Source organism: Paroedura picta, chromosome 1, assembly GCF_049243985.1.
Source record: "Paroedura picta isolate Pp20150507F chromosome 1, Ppicta_v3.0, whole genome shotgun sequence".
Taxonomy (NCBI): domain Eukaryota; kingdom Metazoa; phylum Chordata; class Lepidosauria; order Squamata; family Gekkonidae; genus Paroedura; species Paroedura picta.
Window position 1 is genome coordinate 172,850,928 of NC_135369.1, and position 22,067 is coordinate 172,872,994.

The window sequence follows — 22,067 nt, forward strand, 5'->3', positions numbered from 1 at the left end:
TATAATTTTTTTAAATATATTGTTTTATAACTCAACTTTTGAGTTCCTGACCTTGCAAGGGTTTCCCAAACAATTAGGAGTTAATTAATTTAAAATATATTTTTAAAATGTGTTAAAAATATATCAGGTGATTTGACCATATATGGTCAGTACAATCTTCCCACCCTCCCCAAAATGGCCCCTGGAGGGGGTGAGAAAGGGAGAGGCCCCAAGTGGGGTCTCTCTGCTCTGCTGCCCAAAAACGCTCTGTTGCCCAACGACATTCTGCACGATGGCACCACTTCTGGGGTTCCTCGAAGCCTGAAGCGTGTTTCAGGGGCTTGTCAACAGTAAAATAGTTGAAAAAGACTGAACTAGACATATTAGTGTGTATCACACAAATCTTTTATTTCATAAGTTACTCCTGCACTTGAGTACCACAGCAGGGAGGTCACATTCAACACTGCAGAACTCACCAGGGATACAAAATGGCAATGCACCCCTCAAATTGCCATGTTCATATTCTCCGGTCTTGCCAACACATTGCGCTGTGGTGCTCAGAATGTCACTACCCCATGGATTGGGACCAGAGAGGTCAGTGAGAGATGGGGAGATCCCATTACTCGGGTGCAGCATTTCCTAGCAACTAAAATAATTATTGGGGGGGGGGGCATTGCAGAACAGCCCACTTGTAATAGTGGAAGTCTAGCTATCTCAAGAGGTGGCTTCTATTTATTCACCCACGTGCCACTGCGTTTCAGAAGTTGTTTGAATTTTGCTGGAAACATAAGCTGGCAACAGTAGAACACTTTTCATTTCCTCTGACAGGCCTTTTAGATGTAGAGTTATGCACTTGATGTTTCCTTAAGAGATCATCAGGACAATTATAGGCACTGGAACTCTATTATTATCAACAACAATAGGAAAGGGGCTGTATTCACGGCACCAAAGCTGGCAATCAGCCTTGCAAACAGCACAGCTTGACAGATAGGTCAGTCTAACAAGCTGACTATGCCAGATTCTCTGCCAATTCCCTCCCACCCAGATGTTACACTGCTGCTGTTGGCAATGATTATCTTCATTATAATGCACTCGAAAGCTCATGCCTTGAATAAATCTTTGTTGGTCTTGAAGGTGCTATTTGGACTCAATTTTTGATTCATTATAAAAGGAATCCTACTTTCACCCTAATGTGCGACAAACACTTTCTCTCCTACTGCGGAAACTGTCATCATACTGGTGTACTGCTCACAAATGAATCGAGCATCTGTTCCACTTAATATTTCCAGTAAGGCCTAGGAGGAGCTGGTCTCATGGCTTAGGTACTTAACACCCACTCAGGTCGGCTGTCCCGCCTCCTGAGTGCCGCCTCCTCCAACTCGCTTGCCTGTCTGTCCAGCAGCCAGCCAATAGCCTTACGTCCCCCACCCCTGACCACCCCCCTTCCTCTTTCCACTTCCCTCTGAGGCTCAGAGGCTGCAGATCCCTGCTACATGAGAGCTGCACCTGCCGGTGAGTTCCCTTCCCGGGAGCCTCCATCCAGCCTTTCCAAAGTCCTGGGGGGAGGGAGAAGCCATCCGCAGAGTCCTTCCCCCCCCCCATCTAGCGCCATTGTATTCCTGAATGCAACGGGCTATGTCCCCAGTAATATAGGATTAGAAATTCATTTGCTGATGTTTAATTATTAGCAATACTTTTAAGTACCGAATAGGATGAGCAACCCATCTGAACTTACAAATTCTGTATCTGTCCACATGCGCAATCTTTCCACCTCTCCAGACCGTCGATTCCGTCTGATGTTAATATTGTCCATTTCTTGAAGAACAGCTTCCGCAGTACTAAAATACACAAGATTCAATATGAAGTAAAACAGCAAACCGCACACATTTCGTAAGAATGCCGTGTCAAGGTGCTTCACAGCCAAGCACAGACATGAACTAGAGCTTAACTGAGCTCTGCAGGTGTGTAGGTTGGGGTGGGGGGGAGAGAAGGAAGCAAGGGGTCAAAACTTGTTCTGACAAAGCGGAAGTTCCCTGTTAAGTAGCATCCAATGGTGCGACTGTTGCTGCTACCCCTTCACCTGTTCATGATTACCCATGTCAGGGGTAGTCAAACTGCGGCCCTCCAGATGTCCATGGACTACAATTCCCATGAGCTCCTGCCAGCAAATGCTAGCAGGGACTCATGAGAATTATAGTCCATGGACATCTGGAGGGCCGCAGTTTGTCTACCCTTGACCCATGTGCTGTTAACAATTTATGTCTTTTCTTGTTCATACTGCTCCAATGTTCTGTGTACTTTCCCGTTCCCAACTGGTTTTGTGTACACCGTCCCGAGACGTCACAGCAAGGGGCGGTATATACATAAATAAATAAAGCTAGCCACATCATTCTTTGCATTCATTTTATTCCCTCAGCCCAATAGCTGAGAAATACTGATACGCTCAAGGCCTCCCTTGGACTCAAGGCAGAGTTGGGGCCAAGTCCTAGCCTGAATTATAACCGTAATTCCCCACTAGTAAACAGAAGCCAAGAGCAGCAGCTTATACTAGCCAACCTAAGAGTACGAAGGCCCAAGTCCTGAAGATCCAAGTCTCAGTTAGCGAAGAAGGTGGGAATCTTCAAGTGTGACAAACTGCAGGTTTATAGATCTGTAGGATAACCCATTCCACTTACAGTTATAGAAATATACAGAAACTTCAAAGAGGGCTACAGTAGTCTGCTGACTGGCCTTGGCCTATTTCTCCAGCCAATCTCACCCTCAACTACTCAAAAGCTTCAGTTTGTAAATCTAGGCTTTGGGCTTTAGTGATACAATATTGAAGAATACTAGGAGAAGTCATTTATGTTCACAACAGATCCTTTCTTTAAAAACCATACATGGAATGTAGTTACACTAGCATTCATAATAAAACGGGAGCAAAATAATTTGAAAGTATTATTGTTGTTAAAAATACATATGTCTCAGGGCTTGGCAAACACCCAGGGAAAGATGAGCAAGCTGAAGGAGCTCCTAATAAACTAGGGAAGATTTAAGTATACCATCAATCAAGTAAATGGCCATATTCTTTTGGTCTTTTATGTACTGACTTCATATAACTTGGTCTGAACGACTGTAATAAAGTTTGATTGATTGATTTAAGTATACCAAAGACGACATCGAAAACATTCGCAGGACAAAGCTTTAACCTGGAAATCATTCATATTATTAGAATATCCCCAACATACCTGTTTACTAGCTGGTCGAACAGCAAACTCTGATTCAAACTTTCGAATCTGTTTTTTCTGGATCGGCAACTTTTTCTGACTTCTCTGCCTCCATTTATGCAGGCATGGTCCCCATCTCCCTTTTTCTCCCCTCGAAGGGAACAGCTTTTGAGAGCTGAAAGATTTAAGTTATTATTTTAATCTGCAGGGGGAAACACATTGTTATAAGAATTTTATTCCTGTGAGCAGGAAGAAAAAGGAAAAATTACAAAGAACATAACCACAGACTAGGTAGATGCTTCATTTCCTTGCAGGATCATTTATTCCTTGCAAGATCATTTCTCTAATTTTAGGTTCTACCAAGTGTGTGGGGGGGGAAGTCCCCTTGTGGTTCAGTGGGAAGGGAAATGGGGGGGGGGGGGTTGGTGTCCTCCTCTCCTGCTGCTCAGCCCAGTACAGCTACTGGCTTCCTACTCAGCCACAGCTGCCAGATACCCTCTGCCACTGTGGCTGGACTGCAGCAGCTGCCTGGAGTCCTCCATGGTGGCCTGTCCACAGGAACTCCTAAGCATCCTACATCACCATGGCCAGGCCAGTACAGCTGCCAATGTCCTTCGACACTGAGGCTGTGCCAGCCGCAGATGCAGATACCCACTGCTGGGGCAAGCTTCAGCAGCTCCGTTCTAAACTGATAAGAGCATCGTCTGCATGTGTGCAGATGACCCTTATGTATTTGAAGGGATTTAAATCCCTCTATATACTTTAATGTAGATTTCAGATTGCAAACCTACTAAGTACTCCAAATATGAAGAAAAACCTCTTGAGCCTCTGCATGGCCCTGATCCACAGATTTAGATATCCACAGATGATGGCCCCAGTTTGCTAACAGTCTATAGATGGCTTAGTAGTATGCGTAATTTCAGTGATAATTCCCATATATCTCCATCCACTTTCTTCAATTTTCAATGTCTCTCTCCCTATACACAAACAAACATTCTTCTATCTTTTTTAGCTTAGAAACGATATGCTCCTAATAGTCAATGTGTGTAATGGCAGCCAAAAGGATAGTAAAAGATACTAAATGGAAATCTTATGAGTGGCCTTTCTTATAGGCATCAGCACACTAGCAATGTAATGCACTGCAGGCAAAGAACAAAAAAAGGTGCAGGAAAATCCAACATACCAAGATATCTATGCAGGAGAGCTATAACCCAACAACCGAATACAAAGTACTTACATAAACTACGCCCATTTGGTAAGGTAGCACCAGACTGAGAAGTTAACCTAAAAAAATAATAAAATATTATTTGCAACGTATCTTATCTTTCCGTTCAAAATGATTTGTATAAAAGTGGCTGCAAAATGTTAAACACAGAACATAATCAATCATTATGTAAATGACTTATACAAAAGTACTTCATTATTGATTTTATTCATTTTAGAATCCTAGAATCATAGAGTTGGAAGGACCTCCTGGATCATCCTGTCCAACTCCCTGCACTATTCAGGACACTCATAACCCTATCACTTATCCCCTGTAACCCTTGAACCTTCACAGAATCAGCCTCTCCATAACTGATTTTGTACGCGGCGACCCCGGCGCTGGTTCTGGTTGCGCCCCGGTCACCCGGAAGCTGCGCTTTCTTCCGCGTTTCACTAACGCGGCTTTTTTGGCGGCATGCAGTGGCCGGTTGCAGCCGGCACTGTGTGTTATTGGTGATTTTAGCCACCGCCATTCTACCCCGAATGTGCGTTATTCCCCCCCGTGCATAATGGGCCCATAAGATGGCTATCCAGCCTCTGTTTAAAAATTGACAAAAGGCTGTGAGAGGTAGATCACATTTCCAGCTTTACAGATGAGGAACTGAGTGTGTACATGTGTAATACAACTATGTGCATTACAGAGGGTTAAATTATGAGGAAATGGATTATACTGAGAGTTTTCAAAAACCATTACAGCTGTTAATACATTTTCTACACATTCAGTGTTTCTAGAATGAAAATACGGAATAAAGACCATACGCTAGCAAACAGTGAAGTTAATAACAGGGCCCTCTTAATCAGTTTAGAACATCACAGACTGGTGTTATTTGGGGGCAAGTATTTTGGAACTGAATGTCTTGATAAACCTCTAATGTTCTTTGTAATTGAGACTGTCAAACAGGAGCTTTTTTGAACACAGATACAATTCTTTTGACGCACACTACTCTCCTTCATTTTAGCTAAAGGCCTAACTACACCTTACAAAGTCCTCATCTCCCCCCTACGTGTCCATCCAAACCATATCAGACATGCTCTGGGAGTCGTGTGCTCAGAAACGAATTCCCAGACATGCACAGGGACATAAGTTCTTTCTTCTTAAGAAGAAAAAAAGTTGTTTCTTATATGTCACCTTTCTCTACCCAAAAGTGTCTCAAAGCAGCTTACAATCACCTTCCCTTTCCTCTCCCCACAACAGACACCCTGTGAGGTAGAAAAAGAAGAGTTGGTTCTTATATGGCACTTTTCTCTACCCAAAGCAGTCTCAAAGCGGCTTTCAATCACCTTCCTTTCCTTTCCTCACAACAGACACCCAGTGAGGTAGGTGAGGCTGAGAGACCTGATACCACTGCTCAGTCAGAACAACTTTATCAGTGTCTGGCTGCATGTGGAGGAGTGCAGAATCAAACTTGGCTCACCAGATTAGAAGTCCGCACTCCTAACCAATACACCAAGATGGCTTCCTGCACGCCATTTCAACAACCTGAAATGGCCCCAGGCATCTGTATATGCCCAACTGGAGGAGCTTCTGCATACTAAGGGCTATATACAAGTTTCCGCAATGGGCCAAACAATGACTCTCTCTGGAAAATTAATGGATGTGTAGGTAAGGCTTAAGCCTTGCCCTTCCACGTACCGTAGTCCCAAACCATAGCAGTTCCTTCAATTGCCTCGGAATTAAGTTCTGTGCACAGAATTTTCACAGCACGTTCAGCCAACAATGGAAACATGGTTCAGCCAGGATGGACAAATGGTCTTTGTAATAGGTAGTGAGGCCCCCAATGACAAAAACTATGTACAGCTGGCACTGCCGTTCCTGACATCAGCCTTCTTTCACCGTAAATCACATGTTGGTTGGCCTTCTTTTATTCCCAGTCCAAAACTGCATCCAGATTATCTGCAGGAAAGCTATCTTGCGTCTTAGGTTTTCAGCACTAAGCCACAGAATAGGATTGCGAAAAGAGATGCAGATCTAAGCCCAGATACTATGGGCAGCACACTATGAGAAATTGTGAGCAAACGGGAACAAACTGCTAGTGCTGTTCCACCAATGCTTGTGCAAGAACGCTTTTAAAGAGACTGGTTTAACAGCAATTCTGCTGCTTTTGTTTTTGGAAGAGGAGGCACAAGGCCTTGTGCATACTTGGAATCAACTTCACTGTTCCCACACAATACAGACTACAACATTTCTGTACACTGAAGCTGAATCCAGTCTGTTTGTTCTCTTAGATACAGCCAACCCCCCTTATAAAATTGGGATAGTAACACTAGTTTGCTTTACAGGGTTGCTGTAATGATTACCAAGGTATTATATGGATGCACGTATAAAATGTACAAACACTATTTATGTAATTTATTTATTTAGGTTTTCATACCGCCCTTCCATAAGGCTCTGGGCGGTTTACACAGAATGTCATGGGGTGATTACATAGAACATTATAACAAATATAACAATAGTTATAGATTGTTATATATCGTTGTAGATTGTTATATTTAGAAATATACAAATGCTAATGTCATCATCACTGCTCAAGAACAGTGCAGATAACCATGCAGCATGGGCTTGCTGGACATTGTGGATGAGATGAAACAACGGCATTCAGAATGGTGAATTTTTTTCTGCTTGTGGGAAACTGGTGACTGGTTCCCTTGTCCCCAGAGCAATACCCCATCCACTGATTTGGCTGTGCATATGAGGTAGTGGTTAAGAGCGGCAGCATCTGGTGAACAAGTTTGACTCCCTGTTCCTCCACATGCAGCCAGCTGGGTGATCTTGGGTCAGTCACAGTCCTTTCCGAGCACTCTCAGCCTCACCTACCTCATGAGGTGACTGCTGTGGGCTGAGGAAGGGAAGGAGATTGTAAGCCGCTTTGAGACTCATGAGGCCTGTTGGGTGACCTTGGGCCAGTCACAGAGCTCCATCAGCCCCACCTACCTCACAGGGTGTCTCTTGTAGGGAGAGGAAGGGTGGGCAGTTGTATGCCGCTTTGAAATTCCTTTGGGTAGTAAAAAGGAAGGTATAAAATAAAAACAGTTTTCAGAACTTCTAATTTCAATGCAACTAATGTTTGAAGCAGGAGTCATAACTTTTATTGACTGCAAAACCCATGGACCACACTCTCAGGTGACTTTGATGTCCCCATTTCAGCATTAGCTGCACAAAATCAGAAGTGTTAGACAACTACCTCTGCAATTCTAGAAATCCTAGAGGATAATGAAGAGTTTCCACACTTCATACACCATTTATGTATGGGCATAACCAGGACAGTAGGCATTCTGTATGTAGCAGAACAAAAGAACTCTCAAGGAGCACGTGCCAAGGAAGACCGTATAAGTCATATTAGGTTGAGGCAAACTGGCTTGAGAAGTTGATTTATATCCATTTGGTTAAGCTGAGCCTTATTTAAAGAGAAGCCTCACAGGTCAAAGACACGGTTAACAGAGAGGTACACAAAAGGCAGAAACAAAGATGATCATGTTTTCCACTACGTTAAATGAGTTATAACTGGACATAATGCAAAGAGCACAGAAAATCCTGAGGATGTTTTAATAGCTAAGAGATGCAGTTATTGTAGCCCTTTTCCATAAACAAAAATTTGCCATTCAATAGAAAAGCAGTGGGAAAAGAAGCAACAGACTGTAGTAGAAGAGCATGTATGTATGCACACACAAGACTATGCTGCTTCTTTCTCCATTGCTAACAGCACAATTATGCATTGTAAAAAATACTGAGATACCAACCAAAAAATGTATTCCCATGTCAAGTCCCCTTACTTATACCCTAATATGCAATAAAATGAAGCATATATACCAGAACAAATGGGAAGAAATTAATTCAAAAGAAACTCCGTCTAAACATCAGGAAGAAGTTCCTGACAGTTATAGTGGTTTCTCAGTGGAACAGGCTTCCTTGGGAGGTGGTGGGTTCTCCATCTTTGGAAAATTTTTAACAGAGGCTGGATAGCCATCTGACGGAGTGGCCGATTCTGTGAAGGCTGAAGGGGGTGGCAGGTTACAGGGGATGAGCGTTAGGGTTGTGAGTGTCCTGCATAGTGCTGGGGGTGGGACTAGATGACCCAGGAGGTCCCTTCCAACTCTATTATTCTATGATTATACCTCCCTACCCCATGCTCCCCTACTTCCAAACTTAGCATTCTCCACAATTTTGGATTCCTCGTTTATTATGGAAAGCTCAGAAAAGAACAGGGCTGAGCTAAGTAAAATTTACAGGGGGAAGGAGATGGTCACAAGCATGCTGTTGTCATGTAATCTGTATTTCCAATATAAATTGAGGCACGGTCATTTTACAATAGACAGAACTTCAGACTATGCCTTCAGATAAAGATTTAAACATTGTTTAATATTCTTACCGGGACTGTCCAGCTGAGATGCTCCATTCTTCTCGCTGCCCAGTACTGCGAGATTTCGATTTGTCTTTGCATACCGAATCAGCATGTTTTAAGGTACGTTTGGCTGGAGGAGATATGTGGCTATCGCTCAAGCTACCATCACTACCATCATCTCTCTAGGGAAGAGGGGGGGGAAAAAGCAAAAGTTTACCTCATTTTATGCCATCTGGCTCCTATCAGTAAAGAAATATTCTATTACGCCTCTTGGGAAGAATGAAATCAATGCCAGCTCACAAAACTACAGTCCAGTATGGCTTGTTATCAAACCATGGCAATTTTACCAAAGACATTGGGTATTTAAAGTCAAAACTTGGATGTCTAATTATAGGTAGAAGATACAGAGGAATTGAAAGTCTGCACCATCTTGTTAAGAAGCTGTGTTAGATTTTCTGGCTACTTGAGGCATGGTAACCCAGGATGCTGAAAAATAGCAAGGATCATACAGTTCTACATATGCTGTGTAATCTGTATGCGACCAAAGAAAATCCCCCATTCTACAGAATAAAGTGTAGACCTTTCCTCATTAGGGATACAACCTTAAACATTAGAGAAAGAAACCAATGATATCATATTCAGAGAAGTCGTCAACGTTTTTCGTCCTACTTAACGGAATAAACCAATGAACGTTTATTCAATGGAAATCAAGATGACTGTCTAGGCACGCGCTCTGTGGGCTCACAGCACAAAGCAGTATCAGTAACAGCAGAAAGGATGCCTTTTCAAGTCGATTGCCTAGCACTGCCGGCCTTGACATAGAATTCGGACGACTCCAAATGTAGCAGATAACTATATTTTAGAAGCATCGGAAACCAAAGAAATCTGTGCATAATCTGTAAAGTAAATGTACATGAGGGGTCTATCTTGTATTAACTAAAGAACAGCAAGTCAAGCTCACGCTAAATATGCACACACATTCAATCATTAACGAACTACTGGCAAACCACAAACTACCAAATCACAGCCATGTTTATACATGCTATGTGAACTACTAAAGGTGTGCCCCTACTATTACACTGGTGACTCAGGTCGATCCTTTATTAAACGTCCCGAGTAATTCTGTGCTAGGGAGAGAGAGAAGCTATGCAACAGGTTTCAAACCAGTTTGAGCAGAGTGTGAAAGCTCAACTGGAAGAAGCAGAAAAGGCAGAAATATTGCATCACTGCCTGAAGAAATGAAACAACCAGCTGTACTGAAGTGTGATTTAAATCAAAGACAGTTAAGCGCCAATGATGTCTTAAAATGAAATATGTAATAAGAAACTAGAATATCCTACAAAGTAATTCTACTGAATGTTTCTTTTTAAATAGTGAACAATACTCTGTCAATTCTAATTCTTTCTTCCCCTTACGGTGCTTGATAAATGCTTTGACAGAAGCTAGATAGGAAACTGTCAGAATTGATTTAAATAAGAGCTCAAAAGCCTGAACATGTTTTGGTGAAGAAGTTGCACAAATTCACCGGTGTTGTCTTAAGACAATAATGTGAAAGTTTAAAATCTGCAACGTAACGCTAAGTTAAGCTCCCATCACTTAAGAAGCGTATTTCCACACAATCATGTCTTTTTTTAGCCTCAGACTATGCACATCAGTTGAAGCAGCTAAAATTCACCCATAAAATTCAGTATAACTGCCACTTAATCTATGTGTTTATAGGCTAAGTGCCCTGCCTCTAATCTCATCTTATGACAAAAATATTTGGGAGGAAATGAATGCATAAAGAGGGAAATGAATTACAGAACTCACAGGCAATATATCAGCACTTGTAATTCCAACCAAAAAAAACATGTTCCGATGACTTCCCTAATGCACTTGTTACTCCCTTGTCTAACAGCGCTAGGGCAGCTGAGAGTTCATCTAGAAAATTAAAGATATCAACCTTTGCCTCTCAAGACTCAGATGTGCACTCTTTCATATACTGTCTGGAAAGGGCAAAAAAAAAAAATCTGCAAAACACCACAATGCTGCCAAAGAAACAACGTTTGGAATTTAGAGTACTAGTCTGATAGTTTGCTTCTACATCAGCCTCTCTCACCTTTTTTACTGTTGAGAAACCCCTGAAACATTCTTCAGGCTTCGAGAAACCCCAGAAAGGGTGTGATCGTGCAGAATATGGCTGGGAAGCACAGCTGTGTACGGGCCCACCCAAAGCCCCTCCCATTCCCACCCTGCTAGGTTCATCGTTGGCCATTTTGGGAAGGACAGGTCGATGTGACCATATATCAGGGTTAGTCAAACTGCGGCCCTCCAGATGTCCATGGACTACAATTCCCAGAAGCCCCTGCCAGCGAATGCTGGCAGGGGCTTCTGGGAATTGTAGTTCATGGACATCTGGAGGGCCGCAGTTTGACTACCCCTGCCATATATGGTCAATATCACCCAATAAATGCTTAACAGGCTTTGAAAATATATTAAAAAATTAATTCCCATCCATTCAGGAAACCCTTCCAGGGCTGTCAAGAAAACCTGCTCTAGATAAACATGAGCAAGCAATGGACTCAGGTGTGTAGCTGTGTTGGTCTAAACCAGCAGAACGAAGTTTGCGTCCAATGGCACCTTTTAGACCAACAAAGCTTTACTCAAGTTATAAGTTTCTGTGTGCAAGCACACTTCAACAACAACAACAACAACAAGCCTTTAATAGCATATAACACACTTCTTCAGATAGTGTGCAGACAATGTTAGGTATGTCCACATGGAACATACATGGAACATACAAACATACCATAGCACAAAAATTAGGTATAGGACTATAGCAGGGGTGGCCAAACTGTCTCTCCCGATGTCCATGAACTACAATTCCCATGAGCACATGCTGGTAGGGGCTCATGGGAATTGTAGGCCATGGACATCTGGAGACACACAGTTTGGTCACCCCTAGACTATAGTCGGCTGAGGGGGTTTCTTTTATAAGGGATAGGACTGTGGTTTATCATAAGTACCACCATCCTTTTATCACAGTAACTCTCCAACCTTTCCACAGGCATTCCATACCTTACATTTCTGTAAGCTTAGTTCTACTGCATTGTTTATTGGAGGTCTTTGTTGTTTGAACTAATTTTTGTATTTTGCAATCCTTGTTGAGTCTCAGCAACAAAGGCGGATGATAAATGAAGCATTTAAAAAGAAAAACCTTTAGAATTAGTTCCATTTGCATCCAAACAATACCAAGGCAACTCCAACTTAAAGTATGGATTGAGTCAACAAGACAGAGAGGCGAGAAGTGGCAGAAGGACAAATTGTGGCTCTATTTATCTGCTTCTACGAGGTGTGTCCAAGCCTGAGTCGCATATCTTACCCTTGGTGAGATATGGACCCAGAGGTTAAGGTAGAACTCCCAATACCCTGCTTGTTGACAGCAGAAACACATAGCTAGCTTCTTTAAATCATTAACTGGCTCTCACTCAAAGACACTGAAGAGTCCTGAAATATCTTAAAGGTTGGCAAACAAATGCAGCAATCCAGAAGACACACTCTGACAGGAGGCACAGTTAAGTAACATTGGACTTGCGTCTAAATATGCCTGTTAAGGATTGTGCCCATTGTATAAAATGGGTTAAGCAACCTTTTTTTAGACCAAGTACCATAAAAGTACCATAAAAGAAGTCTCCGCTTGCTCCTAGGGAGGAAAGCTATGGCAAATATAGACAGCATCCTAAAAAGCAGAGACATCACCCTGCCAACGAAAGTGCGTCTAGTCAAGGCTATGGTCTTCCCAGTTGCAATGTATGGCTGTGAAACTTGGACCATAAGGAAGGCCGACCGTCAAAGAATTGAGGCTTTTGAACTCTGGTGCTGGAGAAGACTCTTGCGAGTCCCTTGGACTGCAAGGCGAACAAACCGGTCAGTCCTAGAGGAGATCAGCCCTGACTGCTCCTTAGAAGGCCAGATCCTGAAGATGGAACTCAAATACTTTGGCCACCTCATGAGAAGGAAGGACTCCCTGGAGAAGAGCCTAATGCTGGGAGTGATTGAGGGCAAAAGAAGAAGGGGATGACAGAGAATGAGGTGGCTGGATGGAGTCACTGAAGCAGTAGGTGCAAACTTAAATGGACTCCGGGGAATGGTAGAGGACAGGAAGGCCTGGAGGATCATTGTCCATGGGGTCGCGATGGGTCAGACACAACTTTGCACCTAACAACAACAACAACCATAAAAGTGCAACATCTACCAGTGAAGATATTGTCGTGCCAGTCAACCAGATAGGAGCGGCACATGAAGTTGGACTCAACCAGATACAATTGGAACAAGCCAAGGCCCACCAACGTCGCTGATACCATTTTCAGGGACGTGTGTCAGATTCTGCTGGTGGTTCTGCCAACTTGGGAGGAGATGACAGACATAAGCTGCAACTGTTGCCTTCACCCCTGCCCAGGAATGATATCAGTGCACTGGATGCTTGGGTGGAGACCTGGACTTGAGTCCCAAGCAGAAGGGTCTAGTTTGTCACTGTTGGCTGGCATGCCATTGGGTTGCCCACCATTGTTGTTAACATTTCTGGAAATGTTAACATTCCTGGAAATTATGAAGTCCCCAGGGGGGGAATGTACCCTGGAGGGACAAAAAGAAAATTTTGGGGAGAGGATTGTAGTATATGCCATACTTTCTTACAAAGTCTGAACTTGATCATTTTTCACAAAAGAAAATGCATCGTTTATAAATTTAGCACAGTCCTAAAGCCAAATCATTTCTGCATGCTGAACAGTAGGAAGTAGCACAAGTAACATAAACTGCAGTCCTACTAAGCGAAATAAACTTTACAAACCCTACTAGCACATCAGCCTGCTGGACATGGAATCTAAACCAGGGCAACCCACAGACATCACTGAAATGTCTACAGAATATGATTAGGGTCAGAGCACTTTTGAATTTGTTGACTAGTAATTCATTAGCTAGTGTAATAAGCTAGTGTAATGTGAATTTCCATTTAGCTAGTACTAAGAGCTTATAAATATATTTTTAATATAGGGCATGACTACTAAAAATTCATCAATCTCTTGAGTCTTTTTAAATAAGTTTCACTGTTCTGACTGCTTTCACGCTTCTTCTGGATGGACACAGCTTCTCTTCTGGTGTATAAGTTAAACTATGAACACACATTCACCTGTTTAGAGGGTGCTAAGAATTTTCTTCATATAATCTTGTGTGAAAAAAGAAAAGAACAAGAAAATCCATCCCAAGACATTCAGACACTGTGAGCAGCAAATCTACCCGTTGCACAAATTTTACAAGAACAGATATTTGTGCTTTCAAAATGAATTACAGCATTTCTATCTATGTATCTATGTATCCATCTATCCATCTACTCATCCATCCATCCATCGCTGCTCTCCCAATTGGTCTCGCAGCTGTTCACAGCGATAAAAACATTAAAAACACAATAAAACCCCATAAATTCCTCCCTTACAACAACAAATGCAGCAGGCAATCATATATAAATCTTCTAATTACTCCCAAGCCCTTCCCTCCTTGTCCAGCAGGAGGCCAAGTCTTCTTCCATTGGGAGTGAGGTGCCATATCTGGCTGAACTTTGTGGGGGGGGGGATTATCAGATGGAGTGCCGGGACACCACCCTGTAAAAGTCTCCCCAAAAGAAAAACAAAATCCCTCCCTGTAAGGATTTTGTAGGGCAAAACTCAGTGTGGCCAAACTGTGGCTCTCCAGAAGTCCACAGACTACAATTCCCATGAGCCCCTGCCAGCAGCATGATGCAAGGGACTCGTGGGAATTGTAGTCTGTGGACATCTGGAGAGCCACAGTTTGGTCGCCCCTATAAACTGTCTCCCAACAGGGTTTTTTCTTTGGAAGGGAGGGTACTGAACAGCAAAGCAACAGTGGAGCCTACAGTGAGGAGCAAAAGAATAAAATTCTGGGAATCAGATTACTTAAAATCCTTTCTCCACCAATTTTTTTCTGTTTTCTTCACCACTAATTTCCTACCCACTGAGAGAAGGATATGGGACATTCACATCTGTTTTCCTACAAGGCAAAAAACAGCGTGGGGTGGGTGGTTTGGAGCAGACATAATGTGGAAGGAAATCCTGTTGGTCTTTAGGTAAATATGGAAATGTCCCATTTTATTGAGAGGAAAAACCCTTTAGCGTTTTTTCATGTTCAAGGATTTCCTGCATGTCTGTCTGGTTTTGCTCTTAGCTTCTGGGCATTATCCAAGGTTCTGTAAAATAAATCGGGGAGCAGAGCATCTCGAAGGAAAGCTCCAACTAGTCCTAGAACTTCCTCCAAAGAATCTTCTTATCTGTAGCTTGGCAAGTGTAATCTAATTAAACTTCTCCCATTGGTAACTCCAGGACCTTTAAAACTTCATCAGTTGCCAAGAGAGAAGGATGAACATTAAATCAGTGACTCCATAATTCAGATGTGCCCAGAAGAAAACAAGGATGATAACAAGGACCAAAAAGAGCATCTCATGAAGTCTAAAGATGATGAACATTATGGTCTACAGAAAACGAGAGGGCAGCGGACATAATGACTGTTTCAAATACTACTGTATGCCAGAAGGAATAGGAAGAACAACTCTTCTTCACAATCACTAAGAAGAGAAGCAGCAATTGATTTAAATGAAGATAATGACTCCTAGGAATAAGCCACAAGAATAAGGTATTTATTCAGAAACACTTATTTCTTGAGGATATTTCAAGAAGCTGCTGCACAGGTATTACTTAAGGATAGTTTAGACATAGAACCACTTCTATTAGTATAGAAATTCAAGCAGATGATCTGTGATGATACCATCCATGAAGATACTTTATGTCAGGGATAGTCAACCTATGGTCCTCCAGATGGCCATGGATTACAATTCCCATGAGCCCCTGCCAGCAAACCCTGGCAGGGGCTCATGGGAATTGTAGTCCATGGACATTTGGAGGACCACAGGTTGACTACCCCTGCTTTATGTGATCCTCACAATATTGATGAGAAGTATTCACTCTTGTCTCTCTCATTCTCCAATGACCGTTATATAGTAACTTCTACATCAGTACTATAGAAGATCATAAAATTAGCTCTGTGCATAACAAACCAAAGAAAATGATCACAGGAAGCTCATTTAGGAGATCAATATCTGTGTGACACTGTAAGATTAAGTACTTTCAAACAAAATCTCAATAACAATACTTCTCTTCCAAACTGCTCTATTGATGTGATTGACTTGACAGATCAATCAAGAGAATACCTCATTCCATTACCTCCACTGAGTACTAACATATAGTCACAATACCCGCTTCCACAGAACAGCAATCTGCTTGATCCACTTAGTAGCAAGTTACTAAACTGGCAATCTGTCTATTCACAGAACTTATTATTCTGCACATTGCAACAGTTCTCTTCTGAGAATTGCAAAATATTTTCTCCAGTACTAAAATCACCCCTCAGAACCCTACCCACTCAACCCCCAATGTCCAGGCAATTCTTTTAAATAAATGAAGAAACATTTCAACACAATAAGTTATAGTTCAGAGCCTGACTCTTAACTGTGGTTAATTCAGAAGTAAATTCCAGCCCATTTCGACTGAACTTCCTTCAAAGCATGCCTACTTAGAGCTGTAGCTGTAGACCAACATGGCATTATAAAAATAAGATCCTATTGATTCAACCCAACCAATACTTGGCTATATTTTCTTTCAAACTGATTCACTTCTAAATATGTGCAAACAAGATTGAGATCACACCTGCCTAGGACAGCATCATTTTGTTTGGTAGTCTTTATGGCAAATGTCCAAAATATTCTTTATGAGTATTTAGGAAACAGGCACAAAACTAACCCACCTCTATTTCTTTTCACCTGTACCCACAACTACATCCAAATGAAGCTTAACTGCAGCCCAGCATGACAGGTGTCACTTCCGTGTAATTGTTTCCCCAAGAATACTGTCATTTCAACAGAGCCAAAGAGAAGTAATTGCCAGGTTTCCAAGCAGCAAACAGTTAAAAACAAACATAAAGCTATAAGAACAATGGAAAGCATTTCGCCAGTTAGGCATGGAACAACCCAGAGACTTTTCTGTACAGGGATTTTTGATTCTGTTGTATTTCTTTTTAGTTCACAGGGACCCCTCACCAGTGTAAAACAGAACAGGGAAATTCCTGCATGTGTGAAAATCTCTATACTTAAAAAGCTGCTGTCTCACAGTGACCTTCCACAGGAACTAAACTTTACAAACAGAAGTCTTTCAACACACAAGGTATTGTGAAATACAATTTTAGTGTAAAACCTGAGTCCCTTCTCACTTGTCCAAGTCTCAAAGTTTTTCAAGCATGTAAATAGAACATATATACCAGAGATAGCTCTGTAGCTCCTCAGATGTCCGTAGACTACAATTACTATACGCCACTGCCAAGAGTGGTGGATGAGAACAAGCGTGGTACAGAAGTTAGACTGCCAGCAGGCTCATGGTAACTGTAGTCCTTGGACATCTGGAGAGCTACAGTTTGGCCTCCCTGATATATACTGTGTGAGGCCAATTCACAGATTATGCAAATAGAAAAAAAACTGACATAGTCCAATTACCATACAACAAACTGATGGCCCCAGACTATAAAAAGATATAACTGTCCTAAGAAAGGAAACAATTATAGAAAGTAATTTTTGAAAGGTAAAAAGTATTCTGCTGAAAGCAGAAGTTTTCTACAGAGAATTTATCACAAACAAGTCCCAATGCAGTGCTAAAAATACCATTTGCTGAGTCAGGCCAAGAATACCTGGTGAATGCAACTAACTTTGCCATTTTCACTGTAATAATCTTTGTTGAACTTCATCATTTCCAAAAGATGCTTATGGTAAGCTTCGTCACCATTTTGCTATTATTATTCCTTTTCACTCTTTCCTCTAAAGAAGGCTGTAAGAAGGTACAATCTTTTAGTGTTCTTAAAACACACACATAATATCGCAAGGCCCTGTACTGGATAGCTAGGCTATCCCAATCTCGTCAAATCTCAGAAGCTAAATAAGGGTCAGCCCTGGTTAGGACTTGGATGGGAGACCACCAAGCAAATCAAAAATCGGTTTTAAGAGGCCAACAATGGCAAACTACCTAGGAACACTTCCTGCCTTGAAAACCCCATGGGGTCACCATAGTTCAGCTATGACTTGATGGCCGAAAGAAAGAAAAAAAGCCCAAAATGTTGTTTGCTGTTTTTATTTTTTATGAGCAATTATCAATGTGGTTTTATAGTCTAATTCAGGCTTTCTCAACCAAGGTTACATGAAACCCTGGGGGGTTTTTTGACAAGCCTGGAAGGGTTTCCCAAATGGGTGGGAGTTAATTATTTTTTTATATATATTTTAAAAAATTGTCAAACATTTTTTGGGTGATATGACCATATACGGTCATGGCGTCTTCCCCCCCACAGAGGGGGTGGGAAGGGGAGGGTCCTCGAGGAAAAACACAGCTATGCTTCCCAACCATATTCTGCACAATAATACCATTTCTGGGGTTTCTCAAAGCCTGAAGAATGTCTCAGGGGTTTCTCAACTGTAAAACAAATTGAGAAAGCATGGTCTAATTGTTTAGCAGCTGTGTATCTGCATGGTCTTGTAAACCTCTTTGTGCCCAATGTGTAAGAAAAAACAATCTATGGATATTTTTAATATAAACTGAAACCCTATATTATCCCCTAATTCTATGCTAGTTTGTATCGTAGCATAGGGGGAAATGGGGATAAACTGGGGATAAACAGAAATGAGAAAATTTGAATTAAAATACAGGAATAAAAGAGAGTGTGGGAAAAGAACTACTGATTGAATAAAAAATGACTGTATTATATGCTGCATCTTTCAATACAGGAATATTGGAAAACGTGAAATACAGCAGGTGCAAGATTTCTATCCTAATGGGCACAATTTTCTATACATATTCAGAGAACATGTATTTATATTGTCTTTCATATACTATAAAATGCACCTAACTTTTCTAAATCTTCAAAAAGGTAAATATATCACAGCCCTAAAAGTCTTGGGGAATAGATTCAAATGGGTAGGATGTTGGTCTGAAGCAACAGAACAAATTTAGAGTCCAGTGGCACCTTTAAGATCAACCAAGTTTCATGGAAAGTAGATACAGGTGGGTGGCCATGTTGGTTTAAAGCAGCAGGTATGAGCTTTCGTGTGCACACACACTTCCTCAGATCCAAAGTGTGCGTGCACACAAAAGCCTTGAATAAAATTTTGTTGGTCTAAAAGGTGCTGCTGGACTCTAAATTAGTCCTGGGGAAGTTCTTAAACAGGGATAAATTTGCTCTATTTACACACAGCTGCATAAGCAATGGCAAACAACTATCTTCACAACTCTCAGATAAATTAAGGAGCCACCCTTGTGCTTTTTAAGCACAGGGGGGAAAAATGGAGCAAAGTGAACACAAAACAGCCGTGAAGTCATTCCTTGGAGAACAGGTGTTCTTTCTCAGCTAGAACTGCCAGACCAATAACTGTACAAACCAACAATTTTTTGGTAAGCATTTTGTTAGGTTCTTGAATTTATCCTCCAGGCTGATATGATTAAAACTCTCTAAAAATAACATTCCATTCTTCATTAAACAGCCATCCGAATAACAGCCAGATTACTAATTCACTCTCTTGCCAGCACACAGGAATAAAAACAGTTTCTGAGAAACTGCAAATCAGAGAATGAAATGAATTACAGCAGATCAGCATTAAACTATTGCAATTCACCTGCAAGGGCAGCGGGCCTTCAACACCATCAAGTCACAGCTGACTTGTGGCAACTCCCAGACACTGGATTTTCCCTTACCCTGACATTCCTTGGAGGTCTCCCATCCAAATACTATCACTTGCACCTCCCTTATAGAAGAAGAAGAAGAGTTGGTTCTTATATGCCGCTTTTCCCTACCCAAAGGAGGCTCAAAGCGGCTTCCAGTCGCCTTCCCATTCCCCTTCCCGACACTCTGTGGGGTGGGTGAGGCTGAGAGAGCCCTGATATTACTGCTCGGTCAGAACAGTTTTATCAGTGCTGTAGCGAACCCAAGGTCACCCAGCTGGTTGCATGTGGGGGAGTGCAGAATCGAACCTGGCATGCCAGATTAGAAGTCGGCACCTCCTAACCACTACACCAAACTGGCTCTATGAACACCCTTTCCTAGAAACCTGGTAGATCAATCCCACCTGTTTCCTACAAGCCTGCCAGAAAAGCACGCCTAATTCAAGGAGACAATTCTCAAGGCAAGGAGAGATTAACCGGGGTGGGATAATGCGCTTTCAATGCACTTTTGCAGTTGGATTTTCCTGCACACCTCCGCTCCGTGCTCAATTTACTCTCCCTCCCACCAGACCAAAATCACCCACTGAGCTTCTAATAAGGCCTATTCCGCACACATAGGGTAATGCACTTTCCCTGTGCAGAACAGGGAAATCTACTTCTAAAGTGCATTATCTATTGTGTGCAGAATGGGCCGCAGAAAGAAACCCTGCAGGCATTTCCCTCGCTTAAACGGGGCAAAGTTAGGGCCTTAGCAACTGCTAACTTTTCCCCTCCTCTTCCCCCTCCCCTCCCAACGCCCAGTCCTCCTCATTGCAAATCAGATTTCTGCCAGAGGGGGAGCTTCCTGCCTGGCAGCCTTGTCTGCGCCGCCTACACAAGTCACACACGCAGAAACGTAGTACGGGGAGGGGGGAGGAAGGAGAGAGACGGGGGAGAAACCAGCAGAAAATAATAATAATAATAATAAAAAAGACACCTGCAAATTACATTTCTTCCTCTGCGGACGACGACGCCCCCCTCCCCATGCACCAGCCGCCCTCTTTTCCCATTGCACCCCCCCCCTTTGCAAACACCCCCGGCTCCTTCCCCCCCCCCGCAAACTCCGCACCGCCAGCCCACCTCAAATGACCTCCCTTTCCATCCAGCTCCAAATCCCAGCCCGCCGCCGCCGCCGCCTCCTCCTCCTCCGCAGCGCAGCAGCAGCACTCTTCACATTTCTCACGTCCTCTTCCACCCCCCCCCCAATACAAGCAGAGCTTGGTGCCCCCCCGGGGGGGGGAGGGAGAGAAAAAGAGAGAAATGCAACAAAACAACCCCCCCCCCCCCCCGTAACCCGCTTTGCAAAGCAATGACAGAAAGCAAAGCAAAGCCCAGCCCCGGAGGCAGGCGCAGTTGGCCCCGCACCGGCGACGCTTCTCCGGGCAGACGCCGAGCCCCGACCCCGGAGGGAGGCAAGGAAGGAGGGAGGCGGTGAGTGGGGGTCGGACGCCCCCTCAGGAAGGGCCCGCCGCCGCGGCTCTGTCGCCTCACCCGGGCCGCGTCCTCCTCCTGCCCGGCCGCCAAGGCAGCCGCCGCCGCCGCCGCCTTGGCGCTGGTCCTCGACAAGCGGGTCCGGGACGAGATGAAATGGCTGCCCGCCGCCGCCGTCCCCGCTGCCGCCGCCGCCGCCGCCGCCTTCCCGGAGAGCCGCTGCTGGGAGCTCTTGCGGGTGTTCACCATGGCCCCGCCGCAGCCAGCCCAGGGAGCGACGGGGAAGGCAGGCAGGGAAGAGGGAGGGAAGGAGGAGCTGTCGCTGGCTCCGCGGCCGCCTCCGCGTTGGGAGCGGCGGCGGCGGCGGCGGTGGCGGCGCGGCGGCTGCCGGGCGAGGAACAAGGGCCCCGAAGGCGACGAGCAGAGCTCCTCCTCCTCCTCCGCTCGCTCACACACACCGACTGGCCGCCATTACTGGCGCCCGCTTCCCTTTCTCTCCTCGGGACGCCGCGCCCGCCGACGGCGCTAGGGGGCGCTGCTGCTGCGCCGCCGACGCCGCCGTGCCCGAGGAGGGAGGAGGAGGAGGAGGCAGAGCGAGGAGTTACTACTACAGGCTCGACTTCCGGGGAGGAGGGAGGAGGAGGAGGAGGAGGGAGCCGAAGCGGCGGTTCTTGTGGGGTTTGGAGAGGGTCGTTTCGTGGGAGGTAGCCCAGGACAGGTGCCTTGTGGTAGACAGGAGACTGGGGAGGAGTTCAGCCCTCCTGAATAAAAAAGATTGCATATAAAATGAATAATGCAAAAAGGTACTCCGTGGGTCGATGCAAACCTATCGACCGTGGTAGGAGATGGAAAAATAATGGCGAAGGAGTGTAGAAATCCAGGGGGGGGGGGAGTGAGAGAGAACTAATTAGGAAGTTTCATGATGGTTGCGGTATGTTGGTGGAGCTGCGGCTTCTAATCTGGTTGGTTCTCTACTGCTCTGCACGCAGTCAGCTGGGTGACCTTGGGCTAGT

General features: G+C 43.8%; 1 protein-coding gene across 4 annotated transcripts in view; it reads right to left on the bottom strand.

The window, feature by feature from the left end:
- Positions 1–21,549, bottom strand: part of ATAD2B (ATPase family AAA domain containing 2B) — a 105,883-nt gene extending 84,334 nt beyond the window's left edge. For 2 of the 4 annotated variants that reach the window (XM_077311791.1, XM_077311799.1), the window contains exons 1-5: positions 21,115–21,548; positions 8,816–8,970; positions 4,423–4,469; positions 3,207–3,360; positions 1,715–1,817 (exon numbers count right to left, since the gene is read on the bottom strand). In XM_077311791.1, the coding sequence (XP_077167906.1) occupies positions 1,715–1,817; positions 3,207–3,360; positions 4,423–4,469; positions 8,816–8,970; positions 21,115–21,303 (648 nt within the window). In that variant the 5' untranslated portion in view covers positions 21,304–21,548. Of the gene's footprint in view, positions 1–1,714; positions 1,818–3,206; positions 3,361–4,422; positions 4,470–8,815; positions 8,971–21,114 lie in introns of all 4 variants that reach the window. The other 2 variants (XM_077311782.1, XM_077311808.1) reach the window with 2 other exon arrangements.
- Between the last annotated feature and the right edge of the window lie 518 nt (positions 21,550–22,067).